Source organism: Aspergillus neoniger (genome assembly GCF_003184625.1).
Source record: "Aspergillus neoniger CBS 115656 unplaced genomic scaffold BO87scaffold_9, whole genome shotgun sequence".
In the NCBI taxonomy this organism is placed as follows: Eukaryota; Fungi; Ascomycota; class Eurotiomycetes; order Eurotiales; family Aspergillaceae; genus Aspergillus; species Aspergillus neoniger.
In genome coordinates this window covers 646,209-662,646 of record NW_020291137.1, presented here as the reverse complement: position 1 = coordinate 662,646, position 16,438 = coordinate 646,209, and the positions used below count along the sequence as shown (strand labels likewise).

Here is a 16,438-nt window from a genome sequence, read left to right as displayed (position 1 = left end):
GCAATGCTATCAGTAGTAGTAGTAGTAGTAGTAGTAGTAGTAGTAGTAGTAGTAGTCATAGTACTGCGAGATCCAAATGAATTGAGTCAATCATTGAATGCGAGAATTTACAACATATTATTAGGTGGAACTCAGGTCCTGCAAAAGGAAACGGATGAAGTACATTGTGGTTGTGCTTTTTACATTGCGGGATATAGATAATAATAATAGATAGATAAGTAAAAGCGCACAGACGATTACATTTAACCGGGGGGAAGGGTGCTGGCGTCAACAACGTCAGCGGCGTCCTTCTCGATCTCCTCGCTAGGCTCAAAGAGAGGAGACCGGGGCAGAGCCATCAGACCGGTACGGGTGGATTCGAGGACACCGAAGGGGCCGATGAGCTTCATGAAGGAGTCGATACGGGAGGGTTTGGCGGAGCTATATCATATCATCAGAATCAAGAGATGCAGGGAAATTGTATGTATGACTCATGGGGGCGGGTAACTTACACCTCAACAATGCAGTTGTTGGTACTGATATCCAGCACCTTTCCACCGAACTGATGAGTGAGACGAGTAATCGCATCCAAATGCTCATGCTTGTGTCTCAAAGCCTGAGATTGGGGCAGATTACGAGGGTGGAACTCGGTCTTGGCAACCTGCGCAGCCTTATCCTTCTGACCCTCCGTCTGCTCACCGGGGGTGATGATTTCGCGGTGGTGCTGCAGCAATTCCTCGAAGAACTCGGGACCCAAGATGCTGACCTTGGCGAGGAGGAGCTCGCGCTGCACCAGAGCGGACTCGGTGTAATCGAGGACAGCCCAGACGGGGACGAGATCATCGAGTTGACGACGAGCCTGCTCGACGACGCCGTCCTGACCCTGCAAGACGATGGTCATACGAGACAGATCCTCGACTTCGGTGTTACAGACGACGAGGGAGTCGATGTTGAAGCCGCGAGCGGCCAGAATACCGGACACACGGGACAGGACACCGGGCTCGTTCTGCACCAGACAGTTCAGGATATGGCGCTTGGGAGGGTTGGTGGGGACGGAAGGGGTTTCGTAGAGAATGGACGAAACGGCCGTGGGGGCGTCCCATTGAGGCGAGGCATCGTTGACGGGGAGAGGGAGGGGAGACCGGCGATGAAGGGCCTTGTAGGCGAGGGCTGAGGTCGAGCTGGAGGAGGAAGAAACCCGAGTGGTGGTGCTGAATCGGGAGGCTGCCCCCAGGCGTGAGGTACGGCTCGCAACGGACAGGAAAGGCGTTGATGCTGTCGTTGACAGCATCAAAGGACGCCGGAAAGCCATGATCGCCGGCGACGGATTAGAGCCTGCACTTTTGTGGGAAAAAGTGGCAGGCAACAAAGTCCGGAGATCCTCGCAGGGCTTTTCTGGGGTCGCGGAGAATAAAGTCCGCAGGTGTTGGAACTTCGCATTGCATTTTATACGCGGCGGCCTTCCGACCTCGGGGCGCTGACTCAGTCTCGGCGGTAAGGATTTCGTTTGTCCCGTGACGACTTTTATTACTTACCATACATACTGAACTACTGGTAGATAGCGTTTGCACGCTTGGCTGTTTTGGGGTTAGTTGTTTTTGTGTGAACTCACATGATCGGGGCTTGCATCTTCGTTTCTTCATCGATTCTATTGTTTGTAGTGGTTACTACTTGGTAGTTGATCAACTTATAGATACATTTAGTGCATCTTACGCAATGTTCGATTGATTTGTTGTGTTCATCTACCTGCCTACTATCTCTCCAAAGGAAATATTGGATCCAAAGGACCCTGTACTGTCAGTACGGGCACACTATCTACTTTACTACACACACTTAAAACACTAGGCCTATTATTGGTTCCCAAGCGCAAAAGGGCCGCTACTAAGTTCTCCGGAGTGGCAGCTCGGCATCCCCCGTGGCTGGCCATTTCTTGCTTAGTTTCTGCTACTTTTTCGCTGGGCCACTAAACTATCTCGAGTCGAGTCCTCTTTAGCGGCCAAACCGGGGCGGATCGTTCCAAACTCCACCGCCTGCGAAAGTCTTTGGCAAGTTTATCTTGGCCTTTTCGGAGCCTACCTTGCTGCCTTGCCTCACGCCCTTCATTTTCACCTTAAACGTCACTTATCCCTTTCCCTTCTCTTAACCTCTCACTTCCTACATTGCCGATACTATGGACGATCGCCGCTCGAAACGCTCTCGTTTTGATCAGACCGAGCCGGAAGTGCGACGCCCGTCGCGCTTCGACCGCCGCTCTCGGTCTCCCTCGTCGCGACAGTCCGAATCGACTCGAGCTCGCAGCCCTCTCAGTCGTGAACCTCGGAGCCCTAGCGCAGACCCTGCGAAGAAGACCGATCCCGCTGCCGCCGCTGGTACGTTCGTCCCTTTATGATAATGGCAAGAGGAAACGTGTGTGGCAGCAGAACTAACGTTGGAGTCATACACAGCTGCCGCTGCGGCAAAGATCAACGCCCAGTTGCAAGCGAAGAAGGGCATTCAACATGTCGACGTCCCTCCAATTCGCTCGGTAAGCAACGCCCATGCTGGTCGCAACACCAAGGATAACACAATATGCTGACTTTGGTTTCCACTACCTAGACCGCAAGCCCCGTACCAACATCCGGCTCACCTGCCAGCGGCGACGCATCTGGAAAGTTGAACGCAGAGATCTACGTTGCTGATGGAGACTATATCAAGGATATTGAGATTAATGACTTGCGCAACCGTTACACGCTGACCAAAGGCTCTACTCAGAAGATGGTAATTACTCCTATATACATCCGCTGATCCTGCCCAGGCCCAAAGCCCAAAACCTGTCGCAAGCCTAGCTAGCTGCTGGCTTCCGTCGTTCGCCATGCGCCTTTTGCTTGGTTTTGCTTGCTCGTTTTTGGCCTCGTTTCTTATACCCTGTCCTTTTTTCTTCTCCAATGATTCGTTTTGCGGTTATGGCTAAAGCTTACCCAAGTCAACATCTTGCAATAGCATCCCAACACTTGCCCTCATTTGCATCTGCTGACCTCCGCTGCGTGACATTTAGATCAAAGAAGAAACTGGCGCCGGTACGCCTTTCATTCCATATTCATATTATTATCAAACGTTTGACTACAAGAAGGAAGCTCATCATTTTTGTTCTCTTTTCAAGATGTCACTACGAGAGGAAACTATTACCCGGATAAGAGCATGGCCACCGCCGCGGTACGTTCATATACCAACTCCCCCGTTGATTCAGACTATCTGAATTACTAACACGCAACCCCCACCCAGAACCCCCCGCTCTATCTCCACGTAACGAGCACAAACAAGGAAGGCCTTGAAAAGGCCGTCGCCTTGATCGACGATCTCATGAAGAAAGAGCTCCCCAACCTGGTCGATGAGCGCCGGTTCCGTCGTCGCGAACCCGAGCAAGTAGAGCGCGATGAGTACGGTCGTGTACGTCCTTCACACCATACCAGCACCAGCTACTCTCCCCGTCCCTTCCTTTCAAGATTCAAGACCCCAGAGTGAAGTCTATAGACAACTAATGGTATACAGCGCAAATGGCCCGAGGAGCGCATCCCTGTCGATCTCGAACCGATCCCTGGCTTCAACCTCCGCGCTCAGGTCGTCGGACAAGGCGGTGCCTACGTGAAGCACATCCAGCAGAAGACTCGCTGCAAGGTTCAAATTAAAGGCCGTGGCTCTGGTTTCATGGAGCCCAGTACTGGCAGGGAAAGCGATGAGCCAATGTTCTTGCACGTAGCGTACGTAACGCACCTACAACCCCTTCCTATCCCTGCAGCACCGGAAGCAGCTTTCACCGATACTTATTACTTCCATTCTGCAGTGGTCCCGACCCGAATGATGTCCAGAGTGCAAAGGCCCTGTGTGAGGATCTACTAGCCAATGTTCGCGAGCAGTACCAGCGTTTCAAGGAGAACCCACCCCAGCACAGCTACGGCGGTTATGGCGGCCAGCGCGGAGACCGCTATCACTACGGCGGAGGTTACGGCGGTGGTGGTGGTGGCGGCGGCGGCGGATATGGTAGCAACCATCACCAGAACTCGCCATCTACCTCTGCTAGCCCGTCGACCCAAGCCGCAGGTGCTGCTGGCGGTTCGGGAACCGGAACTCCCGACTACAGCGCCCAGTATGCTCAATACTACGGAACCGACCCATATGCTGCCTACGGCGGTTACCAGAATTACCTTGCCTACTACCAGTACTACCAGGCGGCTGCTCAGCAGCAGCAGCAACAGCAACAGCAACAGTCCCAGAGCCCCGCTCCGCCGCCGCCGCCTCCTGCCAGCGAGGCTCCCCCTCCTCCCCCTCCGGGATCGGGCTCTCCGCCACCTCCTCCGCCCGGCGGTAGCTACAGTGCTGTAAGTACAATCTGCTGACTTAATGTTGAGTGGGCAAGCCCAAGTATTAACTGCTTTGCTCGATTAGGTCCCTCCCCCTCCAGGACTGTGAGGTGATGCTTGGGAAGCTGCCATAGCAGTAGCCCAAAGCAGAGAATCAAAGAAGGCTATGTTTATTCACGAGTATGAAACGGTGATTCTATGCAGGCTCAATGGATACCTGCCTGCCAGTGAGCCCCATCGACGACCGAGCTGCCTCTAGGCTGTCTGTACCTTTAGTCCGTTCTTTCGTTCTTATTCAACCGAGGTTTGGTCTGTGTTGCTAAAGTCTGTAGAGCAAAGCCGGAAATCTGCGCTCATTTCTGAAGCTAAAAGAAACTTTGCTGTTTTGCTTAGCGAATTATTTGGTTTGCCCAATCCGTTGGCTCTGGTAGGATGTGTGCACGCCTCTTCTTTGGGGTGGTATAAAAAATCATTCCACACGGTATTGAACCGTAATACTGATATCTTTCGCGTACGCTGGCTTGACAAGAATAGTCGTGTCAGTGGTCGACCAGCAAGATGGCCAGTATCTATACCCCAGTATCGTTGAAAATTCTTATCGCAATATATATGAAACCTATAAGAGATACTCAAACTTCTAAGGATCAACCTCAGGAAAATACCCCCGGGAACATCTTTTGCATATACCACGGGACGTCCATGTCGGCAAAGTCGTCTGTGTGGCTTTCGGGCGCCATTCTCGCCTTTCGCAGGGCAAGAGCGTGAGAACCTTCCTTGCAGAAGTCACAAGCAAAGTCACATGGTGAATCAGTGGAACCATTAGTTTTCATCCCCGATGTAGGGACTTGGGAACCCATCTTCTCAAGTTCGAAATCCCCAAAGAAATCCTTGATCAGGTCATGCCTGCATCGTGTGGTATTCTCACAGTAGCTGATCACCTTTTGAAAGCTAGCTAGTCGAGCAAGCTGATTCTGAACGGTGGTTTGTGCCTTGCTGTTCTGGTTGCTCATGTGCGCGCCAGTGCGATTGCGAGCGTTCTCAATGTCTCGTTGCAGACGTTCAAGAATCCTATCTCGCTCTTGTGTGTTGTAGTAGACAATGGATGCGGCGGCATGACAGTCGCGACCTGCGCGACCGGATTCTTGAACGAAGCCTTCGAAGCTCCGCGGCGGACTCCAATGAACAACGAAGCGGACGTGCGGGCTATCAATGCCCATACCGAATGCAGTAGTTGCGACGATAATGTAAAATGCCGGGTGTTCTGGTAATTCGTTCTCATTATTTGCATGCTGAGGGAATGACTTAGATGATGTCCATTCGGACTGGATGCGCGTACGGTCTTCGGAGGATAGGCCAGCGTGGTAAGCCACAGCATGAATACGGCCGGGCCAGCTTGCTGATAAAGCAGGGGCTAGTTTATCGGATACGGCTCTGAGAGGCACATAGATAATCCCAGATATCGGGGAAAGCGTGGCGGGCGCAGAGCCAGTGACGGCCTCTCTGCGGGCCTGGACAGACTGGAGCCATGAGACGAGGTTGTGGATCTGGAAATCTTCTGGCTCTGTGGGGTCACTTGCAAAATCGTTGAGGTACCTTATCTCGTAATGAATGTTGGGACGTGCAGAAGGAGTGTTAAAGATCTTCAGCATGGAAGCGTCCAAGCCAAGAAGTCTGATGATATCTTCCCGAACACGAGGCGTTGCAGTCGCTGTAAGCGCACTGATTGGGATCGGTGGATTCGTCAAACTTTGTTTGAACCAACTCAATTCTTTGTACGCCGGCCGGAAGTCATGGCCCCATTCACTAATGCAATGAGCTTCGTCAATGGCAACACGATTCAGTTCTCCCTGGCGGTGGATAGTCTGTAGATTGCGTCGAAAGCTTTCTGTCTGACAGAGCTCTGGTGTCACGTAGAGAAGCCGGGTTTTCGGGTGACCTGATAGTAGGTCGTCCAAGATCACACGTCTCTCAGCAATCGGAGTCGTGGAGTTGATTGTTGCTACCGCAACCCCTATAGCTTGAAGCGCTTTTACTTGATCGGTCTGCACGACATATTAGTACCGCTCGAGGGTGGATATTGCGCAGGCTGACCATCAAAGCAAGCAAAGGGCTAATCACAACGGTCACTAAAGACATCATCAGACACAATCCAAAAGATGAAGATCTTCGAGCGGTAGACGCAGGTGGACCAACCGCCATGGCTTATTACTGCTGGTAGTTGAAAGCACAGGCTTTTTCCGAATGAAGTGTTTGCCTGCAGGAACACATCATGGCCGTTGATGGCCGCCGTGATCACCTCACGCTGAAGAGGACTATATAATAGTCTCTTTTAGGTCGAGTACACTAGTAGGAACTGGTGGCAGCTTGAACATACCGAAAGGACTTCTTCCGGAAAACTCGGCGGAGGTAGAAGTCTATATCCACATTGCGACGTTTGAGATTCCCACTTCCCATTTCTGCAGCATCGTTAGAAGCACGACAGATGTCTGCACAGGCTGGGAGATTTTCCCAAAATCGAGAATTGAGGCATCGGCTGGAAGACGCGACGCGCGGAAGGTACGATACGCGATGCCACGTGATATAGATAGAGATCCTAATCAGGAAGGCAGATGGGATTCTGATATAGTGAGCGGAATCTCTCTCCATTGCCAATAGCACTATATACTACACCTAGATTGGTAAGTTTGAAATGAATTTCTAGACCCAACTCTTGAATCCATTATTGATGACATCATTTAAAAAAACTAATAACACACAAGCTTGTTCGCTGTACAGGATAACAAGCGACAGCCTTTAGCTGTTGCCGTTGAAAACACCGCTATCAGGCTTCAACCTGAGGGTATATACTACTATAACAGGTCTATAATGTACATGTATCACCGTCCCACATCTAACCCTCCATAATTGGCTAATATTGCCTTTGGAGTCTGTTCATCTGCCTCTCTAGCTCTTCCTTGGCAGCCAGGACGTCCAGCGCCTTGCGCTTCTCCGGCTGCCAGATCCGTATAATCTGCAGCCAGACCTTCATAAGCTCCTCTGGCCCGCAGCATGCGCCGAACGCGCGGAGAATGATGATGACCATTCGACGGCCAAGAAAGACGCCATTCTCTATCCGGCGTTCGATTTCTTCCGAATCTTGCGGCTCATTTTGCAGCTCATTTTGCAGGTCCTGAGCTTGCTGTCGAAACAATTCGTCAACATCAATATCTTCTTCGAGAGCAGCCATGCTTTCATTCACATGGGAGACACCTTTGCGCTCGTCGAACTGGCCCATCACCTTCTGTTCCTCGTTCTGGGCCTCGCCCCACTCCTTGGCAGCGGTGTCAGCAAAAGGCAATGGAGTGTACAGTCCGCTTGGCTTTCGCGAAATCGTTGGCCAGCCTATCTCCATGGCGGCGGGGGCCTTCAATACCGGGATCTCTGTGATATGCTGTCCACTTTGGCTGCGGTACATTTCAATGAGTCTCGTCCTCGACTCGTAAAGAGCACGCAGATAGGTTTTCCAAGCTACACGTAGCCGTTCGGCCGTCCAGCCCTTCTTGTTTCGCCCGTTGCGAGCGAATCCGTCAAAAAGTAGGAGGTATATCATACCACGCGGCGGAACCACGAACACTTTCTCCATGTCTGCAAGGACAGACATGAAACCATGGATGTCAGCGGTTTTGTAAGCGTGCAATGAAAGAAATATGTGGAATGTTCGAGTGTCAGGGATTGCGTGAAGCGATTGCTGAAGCGCACGATGGTGTTCAGGCATGATCTCTTTCAGTGAGGTGGATTCTTGCAGGACTCGACCCAGCTTCTTCACTCTGCTCCTATAGAGGTTCATCTCCGATGTGAGATGCGGTGTTTTTGAATGCTTCGACTCGATGCTTAGTTCCCCTGTCTCTTGGGACTTTGCTTGGGCCTCAAGCATTTCCGCATATATCTGTTTCGCTGAGTCCACATCTCCGGCACGAATGAATGACGCCATTAGGCAATTCATTACAACCGTGTCAACAATCTCACCACTCGAAACAAATTCATTGAATGTCTCTTGAATGCCAGCAACATCCTCTTGCATACCACAATAGTAGAGCTTGGAGACCTTTCCGAAGCGCCGGAATTCAATATTACGCTTCTTCATTTCCTCCAATAGTCGTTCCGCGACGGTGAACTGATTCGCTTTGATGGCAATATCGAAAAGAATGGTGAACACGACATCATCAGACTTAACACGCGCCAGATATTCCATCTGTTTCCATAGTCCAATGGCCCTCACCACATCTTGCTTGCGTACTTTGCCAGACGCTCGTCCTGCAAGGTGTATAGCGGAACTCCAGAGCGAGCGGGATATGGGCAGCTTCGCAGCGACCATATCTTCTATCAACGCAAGGTAGCGACGAGCATCCACCCAACGACGATCTGGAGGATCGGCGAACCGACGTAGGAGTGCTCCTCTGGAGCGTTTGGACAGGTAAGCAACCCCGGGGGAGGGAAGATCTCGGTAGAGTCGAAACACGTAATGGTTTGAAATCCTCTCATTCCACATAGCGTCCAAAAATACCTCAACCGTTTTGTATTCCAAAGCATCCCGCGATTTGTCTACCGTCGGAAATACCTCGTTTGAGGGCGGTCCCTTCTGTGTCTCGTTCGCAACAAGATCAACTGCCTGTTTCCAGTTGAGTGAACTACCAAAGGCAGCTCGATATAACTGTGAGGTCGAAGTGTATGCTTTCCTGCTTGGACTTGTTCTTTTATGATGGCGATATTTCTCCGACTTGCTCGACGAATCCGGTAAACGGCCAATCCTGTCATCGTCAGGGGCGTTGTCGCTCGCAGTTGAATTATCTTCGCTAGTTGATGCTGTGTCCGCTGTTGGTAGCTCGCTGTTCAACTTCTCCAGATCCATCTCTCGTAATCCTCCACGTGACTGTAATGTTGATTCTGTACCCGCGCCTGGGTAACGATCTTCGAATGAAGATCTCGCTGAGGGGCTGTTCGCATAGCAGTTCCCTTCACCATCCTCGTCCTCTATTCTCAACGCAACACCGGAATTTATCATTCGTTGTGCACTTGAACGATGCAGACTCCCTGTCGATGTGCCTAGACAGTCCAGGCGATGTTTCGACGACAATTGCCTGCGATGTGTCAACCCCCGATCCTGCCATTGAGCGACATTGTTCCCTGGATTCTTCATGGAGATCGTAGAGATCCCCCTAGCGCGAGGGGTGTGCTCATGGCAGTATCCTGCCATGACCAGGGAGCTGACAAAAAGGTCTGCTAACGACGCCGCGGTAGGGCGGGCACGTCTGGAACTGAGTCGTCTGAAGGAGGCATTGTAGGAGAACGGTTCGGAGTTTGACATCGAAGTGTGACGGGAGGGGAGACTCGTATCCAACCGCTGCGAGGGGAGAAGTCGCAGGTCGGTCGAGTTCTGGTACCTATTGGGAGGAGGCATGAGATGGCAGACATCGTGGCATTGGATCAGCCCTGCATGTCCCGAGGAAATCTCGAGCAGCTTGAAGAGAACTGGCCCGAGAGCTCTTCAAGCGTGACAGGAAGTAGTCGAAAAAGAAGATGGGGACAAGGACGAAGGACGTCCCAAAGGGCAAGAGGGAGGGGAGAAGTAGGAGGGCGTAAGAAGCAGTAGATAGACAGCGAGGTTGAGCTCTGGGTCAAATTATTATTATGGGCTTTGGCGTTCGCTCTGGCTTTGCACCGGGCGGAGCCGGCGACGGGCCAATCGGAGGCGCGCATTGCCAATCCTCTTTTTTGCACCTGCGCAGGTATCTGGAACACCAAACTCCCGGACCTTCCCTGCCCATGATCTTGTCTCCCGAACACCTGGGTCCAGGCCAGTCGTCGTCGATATCTTTAAGCTTGGTCCATTGATCGTCCCGCCGGTCATTTGCTTCATCCCTCCGTCGGGTTTGTTGCTCTCCGGATTTGTCTATTCCTCCCCGCTGATTCTGCACGGCCTTCTGGCTGCCGCGTCCGACTCACCATGGGCAAATATAACCTCACGGCCCTCCGGGTTCGCCAAACCGCTGTGGCACAGAAAGCCGCCGGCAAACTTCCCCAAACGCCCAAATGGCTTGATATAATGCACGATGTTCCCCCCACTGAGGTTCTGGTGCGTAACCGACCTCAACAACACCAATTGGTTCGCCAGCGCCTGAAGACCGTCCCTGGCGCATCGAGGCCGCAGGCCGTCTTCGAAGTCCAGGAGAAACGCATCAAGCCGAAGAAGGCAAGCCGCATGTTCCAGCCTGTCGAGATCAAGTACGAGGAGGATCAACTGCGCAAGGAATTTTTCCGCGACCATCCCTGGGAGCTTGCCCGACCCCGAGTGCTTGTTGAAAAGTCCGGCAAGGACTTTGAGAGATACAACTGGAGCCGGCTCCAGCAGCGAGGAAAGCACCTGGACGGTGAGAGGTACGTTTGGGATGTCCTTAATTTGTGGGCGGGAAGATCTCGCCGATGATTCAAATATTCGATGCTAATTCTTTTCCGGTGAAATAGCGTTGTTCAGCGACAGCTTTGGCTCCTCAATAATGTCCCCGATATGACCAAGAGCGCCGCTTACGATATTGCACGCCGCGAATTCTACCGCCTCCGTCTACAGGAAGACATTGAACGACGTGTTGCTGCTGAGGAAGCCGAAGCTACTGGTGCTGTATTCGGACCGACACGTCTAGAGATCGGTATGGACCTCGAGAACAAGGAGTATGAGCGTTGGAAGGAATGGGCCAAGTTGCAGGCCCAGCTTTCGGACCAGAGGATGGCTGCGTTCCTCGGAGCCCCGGAAATCCAAGCTGCTGAGGAGCCAGAGACGAGCTTGGATGATGACGCCCCGGAGAAGGTTGCGGCAGCAGCCTGAAGTCGGGAGTTGCTACTTTTTGAGGGTTTTAGTATTGTCAACCCCGGATGAGGCGGGTTTTGCCAGACTCTCTAATGGCTTATGTACACTACTGGACTGTCGATATGTTTTTTCCTTCTTCTTGAGTCGCTCTGTTTTATTTTCTATGCTTTTTCTATATCCTTTCCTGCTGTGAATAAGATTTTGGGTCACGTATAAATAGTCCTTTTCAGCTGTGTTGGTTAGGTCAAGTGGTTAGATAGGTGCACGCATGGAGAGCTGGCAGTAGAGCCAACGTATCAACTATACGTCTGTAACAAAAGAGTAATTTGGAACCACGAAACCCCGCTGTGAGGCAATGATCATCTGGAACATGAAAGTCGGAAGACAGTTCGTGAGCCGTCGAACCTCAAACAATAGTGGTGTTTCAAGTGTGTCTGCCGGGTGTCCCCTGAGCCAATCATTGAGGCGGACTTATCGCGCCCGAACCCCCAGAAAGTTATCGACCAGGCGTTTCTCCGATTCATCTCGACCCTCTTGTCAGTCGGCTTGCTCGACCTGCAAGAGACTGCGGGCCATCTTATCCATTGGCATCTGCTTGCATCTCATCGACAGAGAGTGTCCTCACGAATCCGAGATTTAGTTTTGCTGCATGCTCGGATAATCTGCCGGACAGTGGTTCTCGTTTGACAGCTGCATCTGTTCGCGTTTCACTGATCAACTTAACGCCGGCTTGCTCTGAACCCCGACCGCATCCTTTGGCACCAGAGTCGACTACCAGTGTGATCAAGCCCTTCAATACAACCTGTCAAATCGATAGCTCAACCCGTGATCGCTCAGGGCTTCATCCATCGATCCCTCCCTACCTCCGTACTCTCATTAGAACCCGAGCGGGCCTTCGTACGTTTGAAGCCCAACCGAAGCTCTCTGGGCCAGCCTCGCGCCACACTCGAACCTGGGCCTCAACACCACACGCCTTTCGCTTTTGTACAGAATTTACGTATCCTTTGTTTGGATTTTACGGCTACGTCGCTATTGCAGCGCCTGATGATCATGCTTCGTTCCGGTCTCAATGCTCGTCTTGGAGACTCTCTGACCATCTGATCAATTGTTCGATATTCGCGTACATTGGAAAGACGACCAGTGTCAGACACAGCCGCTAGAAAAGCTCCTTTCTCATATCTTCAACCATGATTTCTACAATGGTCCGCCCGGAGGACGCCATCAGGATGCCGCGTTCATACCGAACCGACGTGGATGAGGAGGATATTAGCAGGCGAACTTCGGAACAGAACACCCTCTCTTCTTCGTCCTCCTCTTCTAACAACGACGTGGCGGCAAAAACCGAGGACGAGGTTACACTGGTGAACGGGTCTGCTGGTGATGGTCGCAGCAGTAGCCTGGGGAAACATCAGACGGGCCCCCGTCTTTTGTCACCTGACGAAACCATTGAACTGGCGCGCCGAGCAGTGGAAAATGGTATTCAAGAGACTAAACGCTCTCTAGCAGGTAGTGAGGCAGTCAGCGATGTGGTGAAGCCAAAATTGACCATCGACTTGGGCCATTCCAACATTGTCCGTATACCCGAAGCGGTAGTGGACATCATCAAGGATGAAGTTGAACGGTGTGTGATACGGGATATCAAAGCCTACGGTCAAGTTTGGGGAGAAGCTAACGTCAAGCAGCCTCTCGCTATCGAATAATCACCTTTTCCATATACCCTACCGATTCGCGGAATGTTCCCATCTCCGATATCTCAATATTCGCGCGAATAGTTTTCGAGAATTTCCCAAGGGCGTAAGTGTTATGTTGCTTGCCTGAACTACAGGGTGATTTTGCGATTCTAACTGGAAATTCAGGTATACAAATTGCCGCTTCTTGAGATTTTGGACATCAGCCGCAATAAGATCGGCCACCTCCCGGAGGAGATCAAGAAATTGTCCTCGCTCCGGGTTCTATCGGTAATGCAGAACCGCCTTGACGATTTGCCTCTGGGAATCTCCGACATGAACAAACTTCAAATTCTTAAAGTAGCTGGGAACCCCTTGCGGGGCCCCCTGCGACGGCTACTCGAGACGTCTGAGACAGAGTTCGCCCCCTCGACAATGACGGATAATGAGAAGGAGGTCGCAGTTACTGCCGAGCTGAAGCGATTCTTGAAAACCAAGCAGCCTGTTACGACTCTGGAAGTGGAGAGGAACGAGCTTAGGTATGGACTTAATCTGTCATCTGAAAGTAACCGACTAACGCTGATGTTTCCAGCGAGGGCATGTTGGACACCCCCAAACCCGTCAAGCGCGGAGTGAGCAGTCGGTTTCCGGTGATCCCCAGCACCGGTGATCTTTCTTCCGACCCAAAGTCACCATCCTTGTCTCGACCTCCGCCCATACCTCTCAAATCACACTATCGCATTGCTTCGGGACAGTCAGTCTTCCAGGGCGGATTTCTCCCACGTTCCGGCGCAAGGCCTATCGCGGGAGTCAATGAACGAAACCGGAGCAACAGTGAAGGTATCATCCAGGCCTCTCTGGCCGCGCGTAACAAGCGGATGGGAGTCATTCGGAAGAATACCGACTTAGGGACGTTGGACGAGACCCGACCGTATCGGAATAGTCATTTACGGGGTTTGAGTTATGGCTCTATTCTTCGCACCCGGCCCATTGCAGCCGTGTGCAACAGTAACTCCTCAAGCCCCAGTAGCCCGAGGGAACGCAGGCGCTTAAAGGATGGTTTTGTCAACCGAATGTCGAGTCTGCCAGAACACAAGGGCGAAAGGGAAACCGCGGAACCTATCATCGAGTGTGCGAAGGGGATTCTTTTTGCACTCTTCCAAGTGCAGTCGAATGTTTCGTCTCTGATCAATGTGATCAAACGCGATGATGCTCGGCGCAACAGTCTTGAGATTGTGTTCTACAACGCTTCTACCCACGTTGAGCGGCTAAATGAAGCCATAGAGAACGCGGAGCACCATTCTGACGACGTGGATGGGGTGCGCTCGTCGAATGAGGCTGTCAAAAGGGAATGCGAAACGTGCATAATTGCGTACACTCATGTCGGAACGCAACTGCGCAATAGCATCGACAAGATAGTCGCCAATGGTGACCCACGCTACTTGCGTTCCTTGATGCTCATGATCTTTGGCAGCGTGGTTGAACTGCGCAATGCCTGTGCGAGCCTGGGTATCCCACTCCAAACCCGCAAGCCGCCCTCTGTCACGAAGCCATCTATACCTGAAATCAAAGAGTCGGCTAGCTCGGACCGCTTCCTTGGACCGACAGTCACTCCAACCAGAGGGAGGGAGAATTCTTTGTCGACGCGTCGGTTGCGAAGTGACACCACAATCCAGCACCCTCAGATCACTACGACCGGTCCTTTCCAGGCTGCTCAAAACTACCAGTCCGCTGTCAGTTCACCTGGGTTTGCTCCGACTCCGTTTAGCTATGGGGCACGAAGCCGGTCAAGTAGCAGATCTAATCATATCAACACGTCCGTACCGTCGTCACTCGCGACCCCTCGTTCAGGCGAGTCCTTCCCTCCAATGCCCAGTGCAGTTGTACCTCGAATCAATCCTTTGACAGGCTTAGATGAGATCGAGGAGGAACGAATTTTTGAAAAGATTTTCTATCAACTCACTTCCGCCTACACCGCTGCCCTACAAGCGTTGCCTTTGGCGCGCCGTCAGCTAGTGCGATGCCATGAGGTAGCGGAGCAGGAACATGAATCGGAGGGCATATTAATGCTATGGAACAATTTGATTCGGCGGTGCCGGGTATGCTTAGAAGTATCCGAGGCCCTGGGTCTTCGTCTCTCCAACATGAAGGTAAAAGAGCCCGGCGGCGGGATGCGGAACCAGCGCGAGTTCTGGCAACTCTGCAAGGCGTTCATGCAGTCCTTTGTCGATCTAGTTACCGACATGAGGGAGGTTCGAAGTATGCAGCTTCTCCCGGGTGATATCATTGTCATACTTCGTCCAGTCCAGAGAGCAAGCAGAGAAGCAGGTCGGTTGATCGATGCCTCCCCGTGGTCTTACCTTGCCGATATGGCCCCAGCCAACGCGTCAGCAACCATATACGGGCCCCCGCTACAATCCCAACATTCACAGCACCAAAATACCGCATCCAATGCAAGCAGCTTTCATCTGAACTCCGGCGTATCCCCACAGTCCGTCCATCTCCCGGCGACTCCGCTAAGTGCTGCCCTTGGACCAGCAGCGCAGGCAACCGTGCCTTCTACCCCCGCAAGTGCGTACAGTGACAAATTCTTCGAAGGGGATGTGTTTCAGAGAGCTGACTCGTTGCTCTCGATGCCCAATCAGGCGCCATTTTTCAGTCGTCGGTGAGACGTTAGCATTCGCAGTTGTACGAGGGAGGCAGTGTTTCATTGATTGGAGTCTGTGCTACGGTGATTGGAGTTCTGTCGCATATTTCTGTGCTTGCTCTTATTGCTGCGAGGGGTAGCTGCTCTCTATATCTTACCCATGATCTTTGCAGGTACAAAGTTTGATCATCAAGGACCAGAAAGAGAGCCTGGTCGCGTCTGTTTCAGTATGTATACCTGGATTGTATCGTGCGCAGTCGTGACCCGAGTTGAGAACCCTCAAGCTATACACACCCACCCCGCCCTGATCTACACTGTTGATATTTGTTTAGTTCAGCCTTGTTTGCCTGTTTGTTCCATTAGTCGTTTGTTTATTTGTTCATCACTCCCTGTCCGCATTCATCTTCGGAAATCAGGGAGTCGGGGATAAAAGGGACATCTACTATTACATATCTGGCCTTTTTTTTTATCTTTTTGCGAAAGGGAAAAATGGCGTATGGGTTTTTAATTCCCAGGGACAGAAACCTTGCATAGCGTGTCATATTTCTAGCTTTCTCTTTTACCCCCAGGTTCTTCTCTTTGATGGATAATGACTAGATCGAAATGAAATAAAAATTTTCTTGTGATTTGTTTGCCTGTATTGGTCAGATCGTAGTCCGTGCTGATTGTGGATCGGCTTAGCCGCATGTCTGCAAAGCGATATGGTACGCGCTGTATCTGTAGGTTAAACACAAATCTCAACGATATGTTTCATTCTGACGGGCAGGTCAGTATTGTAAAGTTATGCGCGCTTCCAGCAAAGCAACGAACGAAAGAAGCCCGCAGGTAACGGATCTATATCCCCTAGGCTATCAATTACCAAACAAGAACTCTCGTGCATATACGAATGAAGTATCCGCACTTAGATGAGTGACTGTGGGTAGGTAAGCAAACAATCGAGCAAACATCGAACTCATCTTCTACTTCA

General features: G+C 51.6%; 6 protein-coding genes across 6 annotated transcripts; 3 read left to right on the top strand and 3 right to left on the bottom strand.

The window, feature by feature from the left end:
- Positions 1-8: 8 nt before the first annotated feature.
- BO87DRAFT_374808 (acetolactate synthase regulatory subunit) lies at positions 9-1,409 on the bottom strand. The gene is made up of 2 exons (XM_025622873.1): positions 492-1,409; positions 9-420 (listed from the first exon to the last, which is right to left on the bottom strand). Exons 1-2 carry the CDS (start codon positions 1,289-1,291, stop codon positions 243-245), a joined length of 978 nt encoding a protein of 325 aa, XP_025481934.1. The 5' UTR covers positions 1,292-1,409; the 3' UTR covers positions 9-242.
- Positions 1,410-2,028: 619 nt separating this feature from the next.
- On the top strand, positions 2,029-4,696 carry BO87DRAFT_239461 (KH domain-containing protein). Its single transcript, XM_025618828.1, has 9 exons — positions 2,029-2,348; positions 2,424-2,503; positions 2,575-2,736; positions 3,014-3,035; positions 3,119-3,171; positions 3,241-3,405; positions 3,508-3,716; positions 3,800-4,334; positions 4,402-4,696. The coding sequence occupies exons 1-9, from the start codon at positions 2,150-2,152 to the stop codon at positions 4,423-4,425; spliced, it is 1,449 nt and encodes a 482-aa protein (XP_025481933.1). The 5' UTR covers positions 2,029-2,149; the 3' UTR covers positions 4,426-4,696.
- On the bottom strand, positions 4,577-6,800 carry BO87DRAFT_414403 (putative RecQ family helicase RecQ). The gene is made up of 4 exons (XM_025626630.1): positions 6,691-6,800; positions 6,510-6,628; positions 6,408-6,442; positions 4,577-6,358 (listed from the first exon to the last, which is right to left on the bottom strand). The coding sequence occupies exons 1-4, from the start codon at positions 6,768-6,770 to the stop codon at positions 4,967-4,969; spliced, it is 1,626 nt and encodes a 541-aa protein (XP_025481932.1). The 5' UTR covers positions 6,771-6,800; the 3' UTR covers positions 4,577-4,966.
- A 245-nt stretch (positions 6,801-7,045) lies between these two features.
- On the bottom strand, positions 7,046-9,960 carry BO87DRAFT_374805 (pentatricopeptide repeat protein). The gene has a single exon (XM_025622872.1). The coding sequence runs from the start codon at positions 9,751-9,753 to the stop codon at positions 7,225-7,227; it is 2,529 nt and encodes an 842-aa protein (XP_025481931.1). The 5' UTR covers positions 9,754-9,960; the 3' UTR covers positions 7,046-7,224.
- Positions 9,961-10,085: 125 nt separating this feature from the next.
- rsm25 (mitochondrial 37S ribosomal protein mS23) lies at positions 10,086-11,434 on the top strand. The gene is made up of 2 exons (XM_025620309.1): positions 10,086-10,730; positions 10,818-11,434. The coding sequence occupies exons 1-2, from the start codon at positions 10,300-10,302 to the stop codon at positions 11,173-11,175; spliced, it is 789 nt and encodes a 262-aa protein (XP_025481930.1). The 5' UTR covers positions 10,086-10,299; the 3' UTR covers positions 11,176-11,434.
- A 660-nt stretch (positions 11,435-12,094) lies between these two features.
- BO87DRAFT_239422 (putative cell morphogenesis protein Sog2) lies at positions 12,095-15,668 on the top strand. Its single transcript, XM_025618827.1, has 4 exons — positions 12,095-12,778; positions 12,840-12,951; positions 13,014-13,363; positions 13,417-15,668. Exons 1-4 carry the CDS (start codon positions 12,345-12,347, stop codon positions 15,491-15,493), a joined length of 2,973 nt encoding a protein of 990 aa, XP_025481929.1. The 5' UTR covers positions 12,095-12,344; the 3' UTR covers positions 15,494-15,668.
- The last annotated feature ends 770 nt before the right edge of the window (positions 15,669-16,438 follow it).